Here is a 22,982-nt window from a genome sequence, read left to right as displayed (position 1 = left end):
AATTAGTCAATGGATCAAGTCAATCTGATTAGATTCCCATGCATACGCATGTATTGTGCTATACCAACAAGAACCCAACTGTTCAAAGAGGTTTCTTTGATCTCTCTGACGATTTTTATTAGCAATGTTCATAGCAAATTATATTTTAAATCAATTTGCCAAGTTATGTTTGTCAAAACTGATTTGAATTAAGTGGAGCAATATGGAGGGTACATTTTATCACACGCTGTGGCAGTGCCCCAGACACCAAGAGTACTAGATGCTGATCACGGATGAGCTGCACACCTTTGTAGATAGCGGGGCCCTCTCGACCCCACCTTCATACTCTTGGGTTCCCCCGTGATACGGCTCTCCTACGTCAATTCCTATTCTACCAACTGGGTCTACTGGTGGCAAAGAGTTATGTGGTGCCGGTGTTGGGTAGCTCATCAGTGCCTACTAAACCTCATTGGGAGGTGGGTATGGGCAGGTGCATGAATGCTGAGAAGGTGGGGTTTGCCAGCAAGGGCTGCCCTTAGTTTGAGCAGATGTTGGGGGGTGCGGGAGGTAGTCGATGGAAGGAAAGTCATGGTGGGGGCACAATAGAGGACGTTGTGCCTGATAATAACTCGATCCCACAGTCCATGCACTCACCGGCACATCAGCAGGAGGGGCTCAACGGAGTACCTACTGTCCCGCTCACTAGGACGGATACTATTGCCCTCTGAGGCGCAAGGTGGTCATTGGGGCCCTTTTGATATGTGTGTCCAACTGGTCTGACATGGGGATTTTAGCATGTGTTCCACGCTCGACCTGCACATCTGCCTGTAAGTGCTCATGGAATTATTGTACACTGTGCTCAGTGACTGACTTGTTTGTGTTGATTTGCTGTAAAACAGAATAACATTTAAAAAAAAAAATGATTTGAATTTTAAGACAGTTTAAGAGGGAGGAGGTGAAAGTTTTCCCTTGTGGAGCCCTTTCTTGTTCTGTGCATGTGATGTTATAGTTCTTTATCACTGGTGTTGCGCATCCTGAGGTATGACTGCAGAAAGGATAACAAAGTTGGTGTCTGTCGGTACGTGATTCTCAAAGAGTTGTGAGGGTGAGCAGTCGAGGCTTACTCCAGGAGGCGGTATAAGTTTATCACTCAGATACTTTAAGACATGTCGTTACCACAATAAAATGGATTGCCATTGAGTCAAAGCTATAGCTTTTTAAAACAAAAGGTATTTAAAAACAAACTAGAAAATAGGACAATTGAAATGAAGCTCTGCAAGAGACAACCAATTCTGGGTCTGAGCTCAAACCTAAAACAGAATAAGTGCTTAGGTGTGGTAATCTTTTAGCACACTATTTAGTCACTCTTTTTGACTGAGAGCCTGCGAGTCGAACAAACAAGCTAACATGACGCATTGAAATGTTTGTTTTGAGGCTTGGCTCAGTCTTTTTGCAACAAACCTATTACTAATTCGGCTACATTTGCACAGAGGTCATTACAATAACTACTGGACCCATCACGGGTCCAAACAAGACAGTCATTTTCTTAAAATATATGACAGCCGTGGACATACGGAGAACCTGCTGATGGTGCACCACTAAACATCCCATGGGTCTTTCTTGCAAGCACCAGTTACAAAGCCTGCAGTTTGCATCCCACCCCCAAGTCTGTTCTCCGTGAAGATGTGATCTAGATTTGCCATCCATTGCTCCAAAGCTAGACCTACAGACCAGCATTTCTTTGGCATTGCGACTCAGTTGAGATAAGCTTGAGTTGTCATCCCACCTTTAATTTTATTAATTTACAATTCATCTGAAACTTACTTTTTTAGTGCTGGAGTGAGTTTTAGTCAAATAATGACTCCTTTCTGACCTCAGCGGGCTCGATAGCAGGACAGAGGAACCAATCAAACGTAATTCACCCAGGGGCCTATCAGTCACTGCAACATGGGTACAGTGCGATTTTGCACACTCCAGAAAGTGCAAAAATGTTTGCAATTAGTCACTTGAGACATCTTTTTAACACCTTTTCGTCAGTGCACGTCATTCTTGCCGTAATCCTGTGCACTGCGCTGACTTTACCCTATGTAATCTGACACCTGTTTTACTGTACTAGAAAGCTGCAAAACGGTATAATCGCTGTATAAAAACAAGCATTGGCAAAGGCAATAGGTCTTGCCTATGAAAGATCTATTGGCTTTGTCAATGTTTCTTAGCCATGTTGCAAGATGGCTGAAAGTAAAGAAAAAAAGCTCTATGAAAGAGCCACCGCTGACTGAGTCACAGCTCTTTCATGTTTTTACTTTCAGCTATGCTGCACTGAAGCCAGTGTTGCAGTACAATATGGCAAAAAATGAAATACTGACAAAGCCAATAGGTCATGAATTGGTGAGCCCTACTACCTTTATCAATGCTTGTTTAAACACCTAACACCCCAGTGACTCTGAGCTATCTGTGACTCCGCACCTGCTGCTGGTACAGCTTCATTCTAACCTAAGGGTAAACTGGTTTCAAAGAATGTAGACTGTCTTGTTGGCCATGGGCTGCACTGCCCAGCACTAAGCTAAATTTGGTCTCCAGTCGGACATAACTCAAACCTTTTTCTCACTTGCTATAGGTCAATTTACGCATGTTTACAGATCAACTGCAGTTCATGTAATATAAGAATCAGATATGTTCTTTTTTCCAACATCTTTGCTTGCTACCAGTCTTGTTTAATACCGTCTATTATTGATGTCTATCCTAAACAGCTGGATGAGTGGACTTTAACCTCAATTTCAATATGACTGACAATTTGACAACGTCACCACAGTTAGCCAGGCCAAATTTGATACATGTCCAAAATGAAGTCAACCCATTGTGGTATCCTCATTTCTACGCGATGCGGATTCTCCCTAGTTATATGTCCCCTGCTGCTTAGCCAGTGAGACTGTGAGGTAATAGAATGCTGCTGTGTGCATGGCTTGAGTGAGTGTCAGTTGGAAGGCATGGGCTGAGCAGCAAGGATGCTGCACCCAGTGGGGGCTTTTCTATACCTTCAAACATCTTCTACCTGTAGCCTGAGACTCCTTCCTTCTGAATAAATCTTATCCTGTTTCACCAATACTTCTGTTTACTCTGCATCTTCATTTACCACAGTGGCAACAAGCAGAAAAAGGACCTTTCGTGAAGACTACAGCGCTACTGCAGGAGCATGATCATCTCTTGTAAACAGCTCTGTACTGTTATCAAGAGACGATCATGTAGAAGATATAACTTTAGGTAATTATCAAAAACTTTTTTCCATTTTGACCAGGTTAGATTAGGCTCAGCTGGTGAAACTAGAAAAAATGTTGGTGGCGCTATGTGCTGCACTATAGATTAATAACCTGGGGAATAAAATGCAAAATAAAATTTGTATACAATAATGAAGCTGACAAACAGATACTCGAGTAAGTATCCAAGAGCCACCTGAAATACAATGAGGGTTAATAGAAATAACAACGTTTAAGTATGGAGGAAGTTTTCACAGCCAAAATTGACTGAATAATGAGACATTCTTTTCTTTCTTGAAGGTTAGGTACACAGTCCTTCTTCTCTTTTTAGGTCGAAAATCTGAAGAGGAAAACAATGATGAATAGGAAGAAGACATCACCCTTTGAAGAGGAGGCAACCTGAAGAACCCACTGTTTGCTGCTTCAGTCTGCAACCGTGACTACTTCAGTTCGTCTCCTCTTCAGGCGGTGATCACTTCTTCCTGTTCATAATTTTTTTCCTCTTCCAATTTCTGACCTAAAAAAGAGAAGAACGACTGTGCACCTAACTTGGATGCTGCTCCCGGTGGGGCCTTTCTGCTATCTTCATAACATCTTCTACCTGTAACCTGAGACTCCTTCCTTGTGAAAAAATCTTATTCTGTTTCATCAATACTTCTGTTTGCCCTGTATCTTCATTTACCATAACCTGACCACAATACAGGTGATAAAGTGAGTCACAGATAGAATGTTTCCTAAAACTGCAAATGTGTTGACTGTTAGACCTGAGTTTGGTTCTGACAATGCCCGATTCCAAGGGTTGTGCCTATAAAACTAGATTACATCCTTAAGTTTACTTCTCCATTGATAAATCATGGACCACAATGAAATGGGTTAAGATTCTGCAAGATGGCACATGTTTATGGATTGTCAAAAAGTCTTTTAAGCATTTCTGTTACCGTTGGGCACTTTACAGGACATTCCGTTGCAGCCTGTCTTGCAGCACTTCCTTATGGTGTCAGGGCAGTCTGCATCAACTTTGCAGAGATCTGAGCAGGCCTCCAACACCATGCCAATAATGGGTGGGCACACACCCGGCCTCTCTGGAAAAAAAAACATGGGACATTTTATGTTATATGTTTTTTCAAGGTCTTTCCAGTTTCCGTTTGGAATACACACAGTGTTTTAAAAATAAATATAGTGAAGTGGCCAGGATTTGTTAAGGTGTTGCAGCAGGAGTCACCACCTGCCACCACGTGTGCCCCTCCTGCCATAGCCCCAGTGCTTCTCTCAGCCCTGCCAGCATATGGACTGGCCTGAGAAAGGTACAGGGAAGTGAAAGGGGGTACATTTATGGTTAACTTAAGATTTTCTGTTGTGCTGCTTGTCACACAACAGGCCAATCATTGCATATGAATGTGACAAAAACAAAACACATGTTATTTGGTGGACTAGGGTTTAAGGCATATCTGGCTCAATTTCTACTCATTACAACACATTTTAGAGAACAATTGTAATTAAAGATTTAAATTTTGAAATAAAATATTAGTTAACTTGAAACCTACAGTGCAGTTGCAAAGTGTCAATTAATGCTTTTCCATACTTAGCAGCAAGAATTATACTTTATACATTATGGTGCAGAGATGATGCATTTGGATACTGCAGTTGAGTATTTTTTAGGTTATAAGGCGTTTAAACTTAATGACATCTGTCACTTCGGTACTTTCACAGAATTTCAAAACATTTTGTGAAACTACTGAGATACATGGTTGCAAACTTATTTAAAAAATATATTTAAAAAAAGAACATACATTTCCCTAGCTATTGCACTTTAATAAAGTGGTAGTATAGGTAGGGACCTACTACATACCTATGTCTAATGCCCTAACATAGCCAAAGTGTAGTAAAAACAATATGGCTGCCTTTTCATTCTCAGAAAAACAGCCATTACTCAAATATGTACTGGCTTGTCATCACCATCTCCCATGATATACTGTAAAGTTAGCACATTATACCACGGTCCAAAAGATACCTAAGGACTAGCTGTATTATTGGATTGTGGTACCCTTGCATCACTCATGGTGTTGTATGGGTAGTGAAATACTTAATTCAGATTTACAAAGGAACGCAAGGCCAGCATGCCAGCCCTGAGTTGATTGGTAAATCTGGAGAAACATATGGCAGCACAATAGGTGTTTTACGTTACTCTACGCACCATGATCTACATTGCTGCTAATCTTCACATACATCCGAAACGCCACACCAATGGTGCCACTCCACTATACGTCACTCCAGTCTATGCCTCTCCACTGTACAAGACCCCACTCTACGCTCTTACATTGCATGCAATGCCACAGTATGCCACTCCAATCTACGTCTCTCCTCTGTACACCACTCCACTGGATGGTACCCCACTATTTGCTACTCCAGTACATGATATTCCACTCTACGCCATTCCACTGTGTGTGTGCGCCACTCCACTGTATACTACGCCACTCTACGACACTGCAGTGTATGGCACCCAACTCTACGCCACTTCATCCTACGCTATTCGATTGGAACCCACTCCAATGTATGGCACTCCACTTATGCTATTACACACTACTATATGCCACGGTACACCACTCCAGTCTACACCACTTCACTGTACGTCATTGCACAGTCTGCCACTCTGCTATACGTTATTCCAGATTACACCAATAAACTGTATACCACTCCACTCTCAGCTATGGCACTCCACTATATGCTACTCCACTCTACATTACTCTAGTGTGCAACACTCCACTCTACGCCACTCCATTTTACGCTAGTCCATTGGACGCCACTCCACTATATGCTGTTTCAGTCTACCTCACTGAATTATATACTAATCCAATCTACACCACTCTACTCCACTATTCTCAATGCTATTCCACTCTATCCCACTCCACTGTTCTCAACTCTATGCTATTTCACTGAATGCCACTCCATTCTATGCTATTAGACTATACGCAACTTCAAACTTTGCCCCTCAACTGTATGGTATTCCACTCTAACCACCTCCACTGTATCCCACTCCACTGCATGCCATTACCCTGTACTCCACCCCACAATACACCACTCCACTGTACGCTACTACACTATATACTATTACACTCAAATCCACTTCACTATGCAATTCCACTGTATGCCACTACACTGTATGCTACTCCATGCCACTCTAGTGTACTGTCCTCCACTCTATATAACTCCACTCTACAAAACTCTACTACAATCTATGCCACTCTACTAGACTCTACTTCACTCTATCCCTGTACACTTCACTGTTCAAATTTGCACACATCTCTATGCCTGTAAACTCTATTGTACAACATTCTACTTCACTCTACAACAGTTTCCAACACCTGCACTCCACTTTACTGTATGAGACCTCACTCTAGTTTATAACAGTTTCCTCAATTATGCGCTACGCTACTTCAATCTACGCCACTGTATACTACTTCAATCAATGCTACTCCACTGTACATCTCCACTACTCTATTCCACACTATGCTACTCCACTCTTCTACACCCCACTGTACAGTATTCCACTGTACGCTATTTCACTGTATGCTACTACATTTTAGGGTAATCCACTCTGTGCCACCGTAGTGTACTCCACTCCACGCCGCTCCATTATTTGACACTCTGCTTCACTCTATATAACTCCACTCTATAAAAGTACACACTTCAATGTACAACACTCAATTCCACTATGACACTTTTCTACACAACAGCACTCCATTCTACTGTACAAGACCCCACTCCAATTTATAACAGTTTACTAACTATGCTATGCCAGTACACTCCACTCCGTGGCACTCTACATCACACTAATACACTATCATACTTTACTCCACACTATATTACACCACTCCACTCTACTTTCATTGTATGAGACTTTATTTCATTCTAGGCTCTATACAACAATCCACTTTACACAGCTCAACTGTTTTACACACTACCGTAATCTATGTAACTCCACTTTACAACATTAGACTACACTGTATGCCGCTCTCCAACACTTCTGTCTATACCCCTTCACTCGACTGTACAACACTATACTCTATGCCACTGTGCTACACTCCACAATACTGGTCCGCTTTACGACACTGTACGCAACTCTTTGTATGCCACTGCACCCCACTTTATTTCACTCTACTGACACAGTACTCCACTCTACTCCACTGTATGCCTCTCCACTCTATGCCACCCATTGCCTTTGTATTCTATAACATGGTATGCCAATCCACTGTACAACCCTCTACAACTCTGTACTGTATAGTATTCCACTCTACAAAAAATCAACTAGACTGTATGCCACTCTACTTTACACTGTACAAAACAGTATTCCAATTTATGACACTTTACTCAACTGTACACCAAGCCACTCCAGTCTACTGCAATCCAGGCCACTACAGTATACAGCATGCCACTCCACTGACAATTAACCCCACTCTAAACTACCGTACTCCAGAGTACTTCACTCCACCATACTCCACTCTACTACACATTATCCCACTCTACACTACTGTACTATACTCCACTCTATGCTGCTCCACTATCCAACACTCTACTCCACTATATGCAATGCCACTCTACAACACTGTACTACACTGTATGAAACTCGACACACAACCTCTCTCTACAATACATTCTGCTATATGACAGGGCCCTATACAACACTCTCCTCCACTGTACTCTACGACAGTCCACTTGATGATACTCCACTCTATGACACACTACTTCACTCTACTGCACTCTAAAACACTCTACGACAGTCTAACAGTCTACGACACCGTACTCTACTGTTAACACGGCATTCCACTGTACAACTCATTGCTCCAGTCTATGATACTTGACTCCACTATATGAGACACCATGCCATAACATTTTGTATAACACTTTACTACACTTTGATTCACTACTACATGCTACTTTACATCACTCAGTTCCAATCTACAGTACTCCATTCTACAACAATATACTTTACAACACTCTCCTCCACTGTACTGTGCGACACTCAGCATACCAACTCTCCACTTGCGACACAACATGTTGTCTGGTTAGCGAGCTAAATAGAGTGTGTAACAAGGTCAAATTTGTTTAGTTTACACGTTGTTTGTAGAAGGAAATAAGTGTTCCTAACTATAAGCTTTAACCTTTGATTTTTTTCATGAAATCTCATTTTTTTATATATATAGATATATATATATATATATATATATATATATATATATATATATATATATATCTATATATATACACTAAAAAAACAAAGGTTACAGGAACATTATACTTTGGTTCAGATTTTACACGCGCAGAACAATAGAAATTCAGCTGTTATAGTTATAGTTATTTCAAGTAACTAGAACTCACGCCTTCGCCATGTACAGTTTTCTCATCAATAATTTTCCTACAAATTTTACAGTGATATTATCAATGATGTCATAGAAGATGTCATAGAAGATGTCATGGTCATGTAATATCTGGGGTTATTAGCAGTGCATGGTAAGGGTGTGAGTTATAGTTACCTTAGTGCACAAGTTTTAGTTACTTGAAATCACTAATTATAACTGCCGAATCTCTACAGTTTTGTGCATTTAAAATATGAAGCAAACTATAAATTCCCTGTAATCTTTGGTTTTCTAGTGAATTTCTAAGGTTTTTTTAAATTCTATTTCCTAAGTACAACATCCCTGTAACCTTTGTTTTTTTCAGTGAATTTCTAGGTTTTCTTTTTTTACATTAAGTAAGCTGCCATTGCAATGCACGGTGGGGAGTGGAAACAGGGCCTAGCCTGGAATTATGCTGCCCTCTACCAAGCTTGCAGTTCCTGCACCCCCCCCCCCCAGTCCTCCAGGAGCCCTATACAACACTCTCCTCCACTGTACTCTACGACAGTCCACTTGATGATACTCCACTCTATGACACACTACTTCACTCTACTGCACTCTAAAACACTCTACGACAGTCTAACAGTCTACGACACCGTACTCTACTGTTAACACGGCATTCCACTGTACAACTCATTGCTCCAGTCTATGATACTTGACTCCACTATATGAGACACCATGCCATAACATTTTATATAACACTTTACTACACTTTGATTCACTACTACATGCTACTTTACATCACTCAGTTCCAATCTACAGTACTCCATTCTACAACAATATACTTTACAACACTCTCCTCCACTGTACTGTGCGACACTCAGCATACCAACTCTCCACTTGCGACACAACATGTTGTCTGGTTAGCGAGCTAAATAGAGTGTGTAACAAGGTCAAATTTGTTTAGTTTACATGTTGTTTGTAGAAGAAAATAAGTGTTCCTAACTATAAGCTTTAACCTTTGATTTTTTTCATGAAATCTCATTTTTTAATATATATATATATATATATATATATATATATATATATATATATATATATACTAAAAAAACAAAGATTACAGGAACATTATGCTTTGGTTCAGATTTTACACGCGCAGAACAATAGAAATTCAGCTGTTATAGTTATAGTTATTTCAAGTAACTAGAACTCACGCCTTCGCCATGCACAGTTTTCTCATCAATAATTTTCCTACAAAGTTTACAGTGATATTATCAATGATGTCATAGAAGATGTCATAGAAGATGTCATGGTCATGTAATATCTGGGGTAATTAGCAGTGCATGGTAAGGGTGTGAGTTATAGTTACCTTAGGGCACAAGTTTTAGTTACTTGAAATCACTAATTATAACTGCCGAATCTCTACAGTTTTGTGCATTTAAAATATGAAGCAAACTATAAATTCCCTGTAATCTTTGGTTTTCTAGTGAATTTCTAAGGTTTTTTTAAATTCTATTTCCTAAGTACAACATTCCTGTAACCTTTGTTTTTTTCAGTGAATTTCTAGGTTTTCTTTTTTTACAGTAAGTAAGCTTCCATTGCAATGCACGGTGGGGAGTGGAAACAGGGCCTAGCCTGGAATTATGCTGCCCTCTACCAAGCTTGCAGTTCCTGCACCCCCCCACTCCTCCTTGCCATTCATTGTCCAAAGTCCATGTCCCTGCTCTCTCATTACAGCCATATGTGGCTGTTGTTCTGCCACTGCCATTACCGCCTGCTCAGAACAGTTGGCTTGCTGGCCCATCCAACTCCTCCCTACCCTCTGTTGTCCAAGTCCATGCACCGGCCCTCTCCCTTCTACCCTGCATGGTACGATGTGCTTCCACTGCCCTCCAGTTAGCTTGATGTCCCTGCCCACTCCTACTGCCTCAGTTGCCCAATTTTCTGCCTCATTATAGCTCTCCTTCTTAGCCTCTGTGCTTAGCCTGCTGCTCCTACCCTCCTTCCCCCTATCCTAAGATGTCCTTTTTGCCAACCATGTTCCATGGACCCGCCACTGCCTCTCCTATCTACTCTGAGTGTTCTGTTGATCAGCCTCTGCCCCTCCCACCTGCCTAATATGGTCAGATGGTTGTGGCCTGTCCCTGCCACCTCCACCTTGCCTGTTCGAGGTCCATGCCCATAAACCTTCCCTCCTGTCCTCCATGGTCTATTTTGCTGCCACTCTCTTGTGCCCTGTATGCTCTGTTGTGCTGCAACTACTCCTCCTGCCTGCCCTGTGTGGTCTGTTGTGAAGCCCCTTTCCCTGCTCAATCTTGTCTGTGTCCAGTCCTTACCCCTCCCTTCTGTCCTCCGTGCCCCTATTTGCATTCCCCTGCCCTCTCCCTCTTGCCCACCATGTCCGTTGTGTGGTCACTAACCCTCCTGCTTGCCATGCATGGTCTTCTGTACTGCCACAGCCCATCCCACCTCCCCTGTATGGTTAGCTTACTGCCCCTCTCCCGCCTTTCCTCAGTTGTCTGTGTGTAAGCCATTATAGTCTCACTGTTGCCCTCCATGGTGTTGTGCTTTCAGTTCCTATGCCGCCTGCCCTCCATGGTCAGCTTGCTGATCCTGCCCTGCCCTACCCCCTGCCCTCCGTTTTCCATGTGCAGTCCCCTATCCCCTCTCTCCTGCCTTGTCTGGTCTGTTGTCATGCCCCTGCCCCTCCCTCCTGCCCTTCATGGTCCATTATTCTGCAACTGTCCACCCTGTCTGTCCGGTATGGTCAGCTTACTGCCCTTGCCTCTTTTCCCTCTGCTCTCTGTTGTCCATGTGCATGGCCCTGTTCCCTCCCTATTGTGTTCCATGGTCCATTGTGTTGCACTGCCATCCAGCTTTCCCTGTTTGTATTGTGTTTCTGCAACCCCAATGCCTGCCCTATAAGGTCAGCTTGGTCCCCCTGCCCATCTACCTCCTGCCCTCTGTTATCCGAGTCCATGATCCAATATATCTTATTTGCCAACATTTTGAACTTGCTAAGAGGGAGTATTTGAAAAAAACCAGGGGAATTGATTTTCCCCATTGACTTACATTGAAAGAGAGAAGATTTTAGGCAGGAGAAATATAAAATAAAGCAGTTTTGTGCTTAAAAAGATCGTGAGTCTCCTCCCTGAATCGGGTCTGTCGGTATGTATGGTTTTACTGCCGCTGCCTCTTTCCTCTGCCCACAATGGCCTGCTATAGTGCCACATCCTCTTGTGTCTGTCCTACGTGGTTGGTTTGTTGCCCCTGCCCCTCTTTTCCCTGTCCTCCACGGTCATTTGTGCTGCTACTGCCCCTCACACCTGCCCAGGGTGGTCAACTTGCTCTCAATTATACAAGTCAATGTCCCTGACCTCTGCCTCCCTACTGTATTCTTATGTACAACTATATTGCTAACATTCTATATTTATTACGAAAGTGTGGCACGCCTGACATCATCTTGATGTGACCAAGACTGCAATACCTAAAGTATTCCTTTAGAAATTATAAAAATGAGAAGGTCTTATTCCCACAGAAATTATTGTGGGTGCTCTAAAAAATGAAAATGTCTGAGTTAAAATAACCACTTCATCAGCTTAAGCGAGGACTTTGAGATCAAGGCAAAGTATGTGCAAAGGATGAATAGCCTCTCCCAGTTTAAGACATTGAGTATAAGGCTCAATATAGAGAGCAAAAAGCTAAGGTGAAGGACGGCACCTATCCTAAGTACCTCGAGTGATTGCTAGGGGTCCTAAAGAATACCAGAGCTGAAAACCCTACCCTTTAAACCTTCATAGTGTTGTTGGACTCAAGATATAAATTGTGGGGTAAATTATGAAGCACCCAAGATTTCCCACAGAAAATGGCCAGAGGACCCTGAGTTCGCATTGATCAATGAAATTGGATGGTAAGCCCTGCATTGCGTGGGATCGTTTCCTGTTTTTAGGAAGATTACAATATTGATCTCCCCCCCCCAAGATCCCGGCACCCGGCCCAAACAAATAAAACAATTAAAAAGATCACAAAGAGCGGTACTAAAGCCTGTGAGAAGATCCTGTAAAATTCAATAGGGATTTGGTCTAGGCCACAGGCTTTGCCCTTATCCAACTGACTCTCTTCTGTCTCGGCTTTAAGTAGTATTAGCTCTTCCAGACTTACCTGCAGTGACCAGGTCAGTTTCTGATGGTGATAACCCACAATAAACTGATTTACCACTTCAGTAGGAGCAACATAATTCTCCCAATAGAGCATTTGATTAAACCGATGGAACTCTTCCCTAATGTACTCCTTGTCTGTGACTTGCTCATTTTTGGCATTACTGATTTTATGAATATTATTAGTACATAATCTATCCTTAACCTTAAAGTAGAAGCCCTCTTCATTATTTTCGAAGCTGGACAGTTGCTAAGCCCATATCCTCTTGACAGATCTATCCCACAGCATTTTCCTAAGGGTGGCTTGAGAGGTTGCAAGTTGTACTGACAAAGATGTGACTTGCCGCCAGTCTTGTCTGACTATGCACTGCACCATTCTATCTTTGATTGAGACAAGAAATAGTGGATTCGGGCCATGCCAGATTCCTTGCGGTAAAAAAACAAAGCATAATTTAATGTGTGTCCCCTACTAAAATCTTTAAGTATATCCCATACAAAGATAATAGAACTGAGCAAACATTTAGCTCTAGCTGTTCCTAGAGTGATTATTCATGAACTGAATACATTCACCATCAAGAAGAAGTCTCTGATCAAAGGTCCAAACACGAGAGCTAGAGTTTTGGGAAGATCTTCGATTAACAGAGATAGTGAGTTGTGATCTAATATTAGTATCAGATTAACACCGATTTCCAGGCACGGTAAGAGGTAATGGCTGACACAAAAATATATTGATCCCGAAAGGAGTTATGAGGAGCAGAATAAAAGGTAAATCCCAACTACCTAGGTTGACAGATGCATCAGATATCAACAAGCACATAGGAGGTCATTAATTGTTGCACAGTGTCCCTAAATCGCTGCGCACCCCACTCCCTCAGCCCTACTCAACAACCCATGGAGTGAAGAGTCAATGCCAAGATGAAAAGAGACATTAAAGTCACCACAAACAATCAAAGGCTCAGGCTATTGAAGACCAATGGGTCGTCTCCTTTCAGGCCATAGATTATGCATACAGAATCGAACATTCTTCCAGAAGATAGTCGCAATAGGCCAACAGTCACTCACATCCGACTTATGCCCAATAACAGCCCATTTCCTTTCAGGCATGAGGGACGCATTTCACCTATAAATAGAAGTAAAACATGAAGGTCTGCCAGCAGCGAGGTTTGAGTCCTAGAATGGTGGGTCCCCTGTAGGCATTTGATGTGTGGCCTCAGGGAAAATAATTCTTCTCTTATTAGCTTATGTTTATGAGGTGCCTTAATATCACTGTCATTCCAAGAGAGGATTTGCAAGTGCTGGCCATGACTCCCATCAGAGTTAGCCATTGTCATGGACAATCCTGAAGATGACACACCCTGCACTGATACTGAAAAACTGCCTCAGACACCTCCAAAGCTGTCTGTCAAGACCCCTTATTTTACTTTTTTCTCCTCACCATCACACCAAATGCTAATCCATCTAACCATGCTAAAAACATGACCCAACCCATCCCAAAAGAACACCCCCCTCAATCACCCTAGAATGGTGTCACACCCAATCACAGGCCCAGAGAGTGGGACATCATCGCCATCACTGACACAGAAGCACTATTCCACACCGCGGGTGGCAGCGTAGACCGCCCACCCCCTGAGATGCCCCAATGACAGAGAAAGAAAAAAGAAGGAATGGAGATGAGAAGAGACCCAGAGATCAATGGAGAAAATAAGACCAAAGAGGGTGACAAAAGAGAAAAGAGTCACTCCCCCGTCAACACTGAAATCATGGAGGCATTGATACATCATCTAAAGCCCTAGAAGCTACCTGGACCTGTAGAGAAAAAGACAGGAGAAAGGGCCTAGAGGTGAGCAGCTGGACCCACCCCCAGGTGTGAAGAGGACAGTGGGGACAGCACATAATTTAGCTGGCTGTCACTTGTGTAGCAACCTTATAAGCATCAACACAAAATTACAATTGTCCCTCAAACTTGATCTGCAATGTGTTATACGGTTCCTCCGAGATTAGTAAGTCTGGGTACATAACAAGAACTTCAGAGTATAGAGTATAGTCTACCTATATATTAATTAATTGTTGGTTTGTTTTGACTAGTTCACAGTGCCACATCCAAAACCCTAAACTGACTAGGGAAAAAATATGTTTGTCAGCAACCTCAAAAATGACCCTATGGATCTTAAGGAATCCTTGGTAATGGATCTAACCCTTTCGTTTGGTCACTCTTACATGCCCAAGGTAAACATAAGAAAGATACGAAAATGCAGTTTCTAAAAACTTATTGAAATGATTGTAATCTTGCATATAAAACAGAAGCTACAATTATTAGAAAGATGACATTACAGTAATCAGCATTGTTAGAGTGGTAAACAAAATAAATAAACTATGTTAATTGTTACTAATATTATCTGATTCCTATCTGTAACTATACTAAAGGCAGCACAGCAGGAGAACCCTTCTGCCAGATCTGTTAGGATAGTCTAACTCACATACCTTGGTCATACGTGTTAGGAAGCCGGTCTCAGTGTACAGGTTATCTTCCTTTGCAGGATGGAGGTTGGAGTCAGCAGGGCTGCACCTCAGTCACAGTGGTTCCATGATCATCTAGCGTGAAGTGCTCATCTCCACTATGTAGCACGGACACTGTTTATATAATAAAACTCTCTACCTATTGTACTGTGATAGAGGTGCTGTCTCCTGACGAGCACAAAAAAGGAACACAAAGTCATTGTGTACTGATTACATGTCTCTGGACTGGCTGCGCAGACTAAAGGGCAACTATACCTACCAAAAATAAATGCATAAGCAGCACATTCTCATGTTAGTATAAAACTATGTGTAAAGTCACCATTAGAGAAATATGTCAAGCTTAAAATGTGAATCTAAAATGGAGATCTAACATGGGCCACGCAACAATGTAGCAGGTTCCATGAGAGAGACTAAAGCCCCGATATTTTGTAAGGCTGGTATATGCCCCCGGAGCTGCCACCTCCAGACCGCTGCCTCAGGGCAGAAATCCGAAGGCACAAAGAATTCAGCCACACAAGCTCCAATTGGTGACCCGGGGTGAGCCACCCGGAAAACCTCCTGCCACAGTAGAAAGTTACCAATGTAGATGAGGATTGGCTGAGGGTAATAGGCCGGAACTCCTTTTATTGGGCAGTCAAAATGGAAAGCAATGTGCCCTTTGAATAATACTGCCCATATCACAGTCGCTAAGGGCATAAAAGGACTCTCTGAAGAGACGCACAATGTACTCTCTGGGATCGTCCCCCTCATACCACTTGGTAAAAGTGAGAACACTAAGATTATTTCTGCAGGATCTGTTTTCCAGATCTTCAACTGTGGATGAGAGGGTACCCAGCTGAGATTTGTGCTGCTAGGTAGATGACCTAGTTTCCCCCACAGCTGCCTGGAGGGCAGCCTGAGCTGCCTCCATGTAACCATGAAGTGTATGCAGGATATCCATATTCCTTGAGAGCTTCCTCAGAACCAGTGCATTTTCAGATGAGCTGTTTTAAATTTTAAAGAATCCTTCTGGTACTCCTCCCTATGTTGCTGAAGAAAATTGTAAATGGCAGATAAGAAGGGAGGATCATAATCTGTTAAGATGGAGGGAAGTGCCCCAACACCGACTCCCTGAGTTGACTGAAGGATCCCAGATAAGTTAATTCTCTGAAGCAGCTATTTCAGGGTTGATGCTCCCCTGAGTGAAGGCTACCGTAACAAGGTGCCCGAGTTGAGTAGTTGTTATAAAACCCGACCTGGGCTCAGCTTCGTTATTGATCACTGAGCTATTGCTAGACTTCTCTTCAGCTCTAGGAGGCTGCCAGACCTTACAGTCACCTTCCGCCATGGAGCTTAGAGACTTAGGCCCATATTTATACTTTTTTAGCTCCGCATTTGCGCCGCTTTTTGGTGCAAAAACAGCGCAAACTTACAAAATACAATTGTATTTTGCACGTTTGTGCCGTTTTTGGGTAATAAATTACGCAAATGTGGCGCTAAAAAAGTATAAATATGGGCCTTAGAGAGGAGAGGTTCGCATTCATCCATGTCAGACAGATTCCTAGAATCCGAGAGGGAATATAAAAGCCTCAGGGATTCCTGTAAAGTAGGGCCATGAGCCAGATCCTGCTCACCAACAGAGGTAGTTTTAGCACTGCCGTCACCCGTGATCTTCCTGTCTACGAATACTCCTGCAGGAGGAAGCCTGCTCGCTCCTGTCCTCCGTGGCTCACTTGAAATAGAGCTAGGAGTACACTGCACAGAGCTAGAAGCCACAAATGTTGCTGTTAGAGCCACATCTGCAGAGGAATCTGGGGGTTTCTTAGGATAGGTTTCTCCAGAAATGCAAGCAGGCATTAGGTGTGACCTTGGCCACCGCTCCGCTAGTGATGGTTTTCCTGACACCATGAGCATAGTGGGTCACGCAAACACTGTCAGAAAACAAGGTCAGGTATGCAGTGTTAGGTTCAGCAAGTCCCCTTTAACTGCACTAGGCTGCAAATGAAGAACTAGAGAGAAAAATCACTGACACAATGTAGCAACAAGCCATCCTAGATTTTTACTCGAAACTATGTTGTGAGCTGAAGCAGAACAATTTAGTAACTTTCCCCAATCATTACTAACAGAAGAGAAAATACACTGCTTGCTGATCTGGGATATCTGCTGTAAGGAGACCAGTTTGTTGGGCCAGAGCAGCTGAGACTGCCAGAGATAATGCCTTAAACCCAGTTGGGTGCTGACCCTCTTTCTTCATCTGAGGCAAGGCACCTCCCACCGTGCAGTCCCCAGGGAGAGAGACCACGAGGAACACCTCTGACGCATCTGGGACTCATTTGTGCAGGGTCTTTCAATGGTGATGGAACACACCATACCCGCTGCAAAGCTCTCAGGGGCCAGGAAGGTTGTCATCCGGTCGACCGATCAGCCAAGTAAGGAGAGCACGCACAGACGGGTCTTGGGAGCACCCAGAGGCATTGGGCAACTTGCGAGAGCTCCATGTCTACTCACAGCTAGCCGAGCACTGCAGTGTTCCTCAATGCATCTAGATTTCACAATCTCATGCAATAGACAGCAGAGCTACCACTAACGTTAGGAAGTGTCAGGCAGAAGAGCTAACATTCAGATTACAGATTTTACAAGTTCAGAGACCATCCATATCACTCAGGTCATTCCAGTATTACAATTTCAAAACTATTTAAGCAGCAGTGGTGTAATAATGATGGGAAAGCATTCAAACAATCAGTCTGGTGCTAGAAGTGCATCCACGTGAATTATAAACAGTCACACCAGAAAGTCTTCATTGTATTGAAGGTACTAACATTAATTATGTCCTAAATATCAGCTTTGATTTGTTTTGGAAATGCACTCATTTTAGTCACATGAATCATGAATTTTACCTTCAAATAACATGTTTTCAAGTTTGGTAGATAAATTACATTTTCAGCAAACCTAAACATTCTGTTTTCTGAAAATGCCTACATTTTGCGTCAAATAGTTTTAAAATTAACAATTTTCTCCAAAGAAAAACTAGTAACTTTTTTTAAGAGTTTGCCGCTAAATATGAGGATTACATTTTCAATAAATTAACTAATTTGGTCACAAATATGATCTTGTGATTTTCATAATTAATCACATAAGCTACTGCCACATGTAGATATAGGCACTTAGACATGCATCACCATCACATGCCCAAAATGCCCACCATCTGCAAGGGATACACACTAGATGCTAACAGTAGATATTAAATTCCAGGTTTAGCCATTAGAGGCCAAAGGCCACAATTAGATTACTGGGATACCTGCTTAGTGCCAGGATGCCCCACCAGGTATCAAGAATGGCCATCCTATGTCAAGCCTGACCATCAGGAGTCCAAATTACGCTACAGATGTTCACTTATGTCATGCTTCCATGAAGCCTGGAGTGACCAATATATGCTAGGTGTGACCATCAGATGGCAGGGATGACCACCAGCTGTTAGAGCTAGACTCCTTAAACCAAGGGCACCCAGCAGATGTCAGGGATACTCACTTTAGCCCAGGATGACCAACAGAAGCCAGGGATGGCCACCAGTTGATAAGAATATCCTAATTTTTCCATGAAGGGTCCTGTCAGTGGCCAGATAATAACAGGGATGTCCATCATACTATAGGTGCTCACCACATCAAGGGTAACCACCAGATTTAAGAAGTAACCACATTATATAAGGTGAGTCCCATCAGATGCCATTGTTGACCATTGTTGGGATGGAAAATTTCTCTTCATGGTAAGGGACATGTACCCCTGCCCTCAGTGCCCAACTGTACTGTTGTCTGGATCCTTAATTCAGATTTGTTTTGTCATAGGCGAACACGGATCATAAAGGTGCGCCACGACATAGGTCTGTCTCACGGACTGTGGTCTTGTTGGACCAGAAGGGTGCTCAAAGTGCTACCCTCATAATGGTGGAAGGCCTTCACCAGGAGTGCATGCGCATGGTGGTTGCAGCATACCATGTAGTGATCAGTAGTAGTGAACAGGACCTTTTTACCTTGTGTCACTGGAGTGAGGTCTACAGGCTCACTCACCTTTTTAACAGTTCTGCTGCTGTGTGCTTACCTCACCACTGACCTACATCAGGCAGATGTGGAGTGCTGCATAGCACAGGCATAGTGAATTGTATGTGTGCCTGGGAAAGGTACAGTACAAGAATGGAGCAGTACTGTGCAGTAGATGTTGGTTAGTGCATGTACTAGGTGTATGTATGCCTGAGAGGAATACATTACATGAGAGATGTAGTGCTGTACAGTGCATGCACAGGGACAGCATGTGCTGGGATATGTGTGCTTGTGTGAACTACAATATATGTAGGGTGAAGAATTGTGCAGCACACATAGTGAGCACATGTGCTGGCAAAGTGCATGTGTTTTGAAATACTAAAGATAGAAAATCTTCTGTGCTGAACAGTGCACACTGATTGAGTGTGAGTGCTAAATTAATGTGTACATGTAAGGGTACAATGCATAGAGGTAACGGTGCTGGACTCAAAGTGTACTCTGAATGTACACCGAGTGAATGTGCCTGCAATGGTACATTGTATGGAGGACACCGAGTTCCATTTTGGGAGGCCAAGGCCTGTCTGGTAAAGGCATGAGGAGGAAAGGAATCCCCCAGACACATTTGTGTATTGCTGCAATCCTGTGAGCTGGGTGAGGGCACACTGGAGAGAAAAGGAATAGAATCCCTTTACATTTCCAAAGACTGCTCTTTGATTTAATAATAGATCACAAGGAAGGGGTCTGGACACATCTCAGGAATGGATAATGGGATAAGAGAAGTAAAAAGAATAAGGATAGGGGCCCGGTTTAATCTATTAATGCACATATCACTGTGGCTGACATCCAGGTGTGAACTCTTGTGATTCCCATAAATTGTGTTGTATACAATACGTTTCGGAGTCTAGTCTGCTGTGGTGGACCTCTTTCATGAAGGAAGATCAAAAGAAGTGCCCACTTCAAAAGAAGCAGAATACCCAACATGAAACATCAAAGACGCACACCCAAAATCACATTTGGTGTCTCAAGAAGGACTATAAGGAGGAGAGGTTGAGTCCCCAGAAATATGTCATCTGCCAAGTACCTAGAGGGGCTGTGTGAGAAGGATAAGCTCTGCAAGACTTCTGTATGTGATCAGCACTGGGGCCCAAGGCCTGCTACTCTCCCTGCTGAATGTCTCCCAGGGAAACCAAGACCACCTACTCTGGAGCACCAGCCCTTGCTTGCTTGTCAAGACCAGTGTGTCCTGTGAGGAAGAGGAGAGCACTGGAGGGTGCAAAGTCCAGTGCCCTGTGTGAAGTGTGAGGATTTGGCTGTGCACCGATTGAGCCATAGGCTATGTGCAAGACTGTTTTGGTGGTCCCTGTATGCCAGGAGAGGGCTGCTGTAAACTGTACCAAGTATTGAGCACTATGTGAATGGGGCCGAGCCCACACAGCCTTGTGGCAGTGACCCCGTATTCCAGAAGGGACCATCCCTGAAAGTTTGTGACAAGCATGCCAGGACTCATAAACATCTGAGCAGTAACCCCATATACCAGGAGGGGCTGCAGTGGTGCGGGCGATTGCACCTGAGGAGTCTATGTTGCATCCGGAAGGTACCTCAGCAACTCCGTATTGCAATGGGGGTAGGGGCTACCAGACTAAATCAAAGAGTCCAGGCCATTGGCCAGGACTGAAGTGAGACTGTGACCAAGGGGACTAACTGCACCAGGTTCTCTCCTGAAAAAATCCTGTGGACCAGGAGGGTGCCGAAGAGAACAACACACCCTTGTGGGACTCCAACAAGGAGCTAAAGGACTGAATTCTCACTGCTGAGGAGAACTTGATTACCAAATCGCTGTGAGCTGGAAACTGCTACAATTGCTGGACCACCCTCCCCTCACCTTGCATAGCGCCTGTCGCCCTCTTTAACGGTTTGGTGTAACTTTCAACTGAACTGATGTCAGTCTTGATCCTTAGAGTTCCTTGAAGTGCCGCCCTCCAGTTAGAGAATAGTAGATAGTAGATCCACACACAACATATGAAAATCCTACATCCCCTAGATGCAATGCCCAATATATCTTGGTAGTGCTCTGCTCCTCGCTGCTGGCTGTCAGGGGGCATCAATCGATTTGTGGGGGTGGACTTTTGTTGCAGTCATTGGTGACTCTGGTCTTTTGGTGTCTGTTCTTGTAGTACTCAGGGTGCCAGCCCTCCAACCAGTCCCACGCCTCCTCTGGATTGAGAAAGTGCCATCTTTTCATTTTGGCAATAACACAAAGTTTGGCGTGAAAGAGCATCATATATTTTAAGTCTCTTGCCCAAAGTTTCTTTTTGACTTCCACAAAGCACCGTCGCTTTTGTTGCACATTTTCGAATTGTAGAGCTGGTGATCTTCAGGCATCGCGATCCCTGTAATTCAAAATCTGGGCTATGATTGTTCTTTGGGGGAGATCCTGGTTTCAGAGGTTGGCCAGGTGTTCTGTGAGCCAGGTATTCTGTGAGCCTGTTCATCTGAAAAGAATTTGGAGAGACCCCAAGGTTTCAGGATATCTAGGATAAGGTGCTTGATGAAAAAATTGACACTGGGGACTTCTGCTTTTTCAGGGACTCCAACTAAGCATAAGTTGTTCCTTCATGATCGCCCTATGTCTTCAAGCTTGGCGCAGATCCGGTCATCATCATTTTGTAGGCGGTCCACCTGTTGACGAAGATAGGCTGTTGAGTCTGCAAACTCCGGTACAGCTGTCTCTGAGTTCCTAACTCTGTCTCTGAGTTTGTTTATGTCAGTCTGAAGCAGCGACAGTTCCACAACGAAAGAGTTGATCTTGGTTTCTAATGTGTCTTTGACTCCCTGTATTGCCGTCATTATTTTGGTGAGCGCGTGTGAGAGGGGCAGCATTATCACTTCCCGTGTAGAATCTTGATGGGTGGCCCTTGTCTCCCCAGGGGTAGCCGTCAGTATTGCATATTTATACATTTCATTGGATTGATGGAACCTTCCTTTCCTGCCCCCCATCATGGTGGGGTATGAGTGTTTGGGGTCAATAGTCAGGGCGTTGGTCATCGCCTGCCGGGGGTCGGAGAAGTAGCAGTGGAGAGCTTACAGTGTCAGAAAACCTGTCAGTTTCACACCAATGAATGGGTGGTGAGCAAAGGAGGCAGAATAGGTACTTTTATCAAGAGGGAGCTTCTGACCTCGGGCCCCCCACGATGGGCCTGGATTGGAGGAGATTACATGTGGCGTAGAGGCAGAAGGGCGTAATGCAGCTGGAGTTACCTTTAACACTTAGGCCACTGCAAGTGCTGCCCGGATGGGTATGAGAGAAGTTCTGGGGTGTGTCACTTCCCCGGTCCCAGGCATCAGGGGCTCAGCTCAAGTGGTGAAGTATGACATGGCATATTACAGGTGAGGCCTCACCACTGGGTGCTGGGGCAATGGTTTTGCAACTCTCAACTCCCCCCTCCTCGCGGTCACCGATGTAATTGGGAGTGCCCCCCGGTTCAGGCCCCTCGTACCTGGAAACTTCTGGATGGTTGCTGATGCCGGCTTGGGGCCACTCATGATCTGCCTCCAGGAGTCTTCAAGGCACAGTTGCACTGCGCGGCCCTCCGCCCTTGGCCCTTCACATCACAGTGCCGCTAGGTAGAGCTACAGTGGGAGGCACAGGTCGGCCAAATGTCTTTCGGGTGCTGCCCCAGGCCATAGGCCACGGGCCAAGTTCTCTCACACAGCCCGCCTGCAGCACTG

At 43.8% G+C, this 22,982-nt stretch overlaps 1 protein-coding gene across 2 annotated transcripts in view; it reads right to left on the bottom strand.

Moving 5' to 3' along the window:
* The window catches only part of LOC138259112 (WAP four-disulfide core domain protein 2-like), an 86,568-nt gene that overhangs the window by 13,865 nt on the left and 49,721 nt on the right, over positions 1-22,982 (bottom strand). For both annotated transcript variants that reach the window (XM_069206608.1, XM_069206607.1), the window contains exon 2: positions 4,172-4,315. In XM_069206608.1, the coding sequence (XP_069062709.1) occupies positions 4,172-4,315 (144 nt within the window). The remainder of the gene's footprint in view (positions 1-4,171; positions 4,316-22,982) is intronic.

Source organism: Pleurodeles waltl, chromosome 9 (genome assembly GCF_031143425.1).
Source record: "Pleurodeles waltl isolate 20211129_DDA chromosome 9, aPleWal1.hap1.20221129, whole genome shotgun sequence".
NCBI classification, from domain to species: Eukaryota; Metazoa; Chordata; class Amphibia; order Caudata; family Salamandridae; genus Pleurodeles; species Pleurodeles waltl.
The sequence above is the reverse complement of the archived record's forward strand: the minus strand, read 5'-3'. Positions and strand labels throughout refer to the sequence as shown.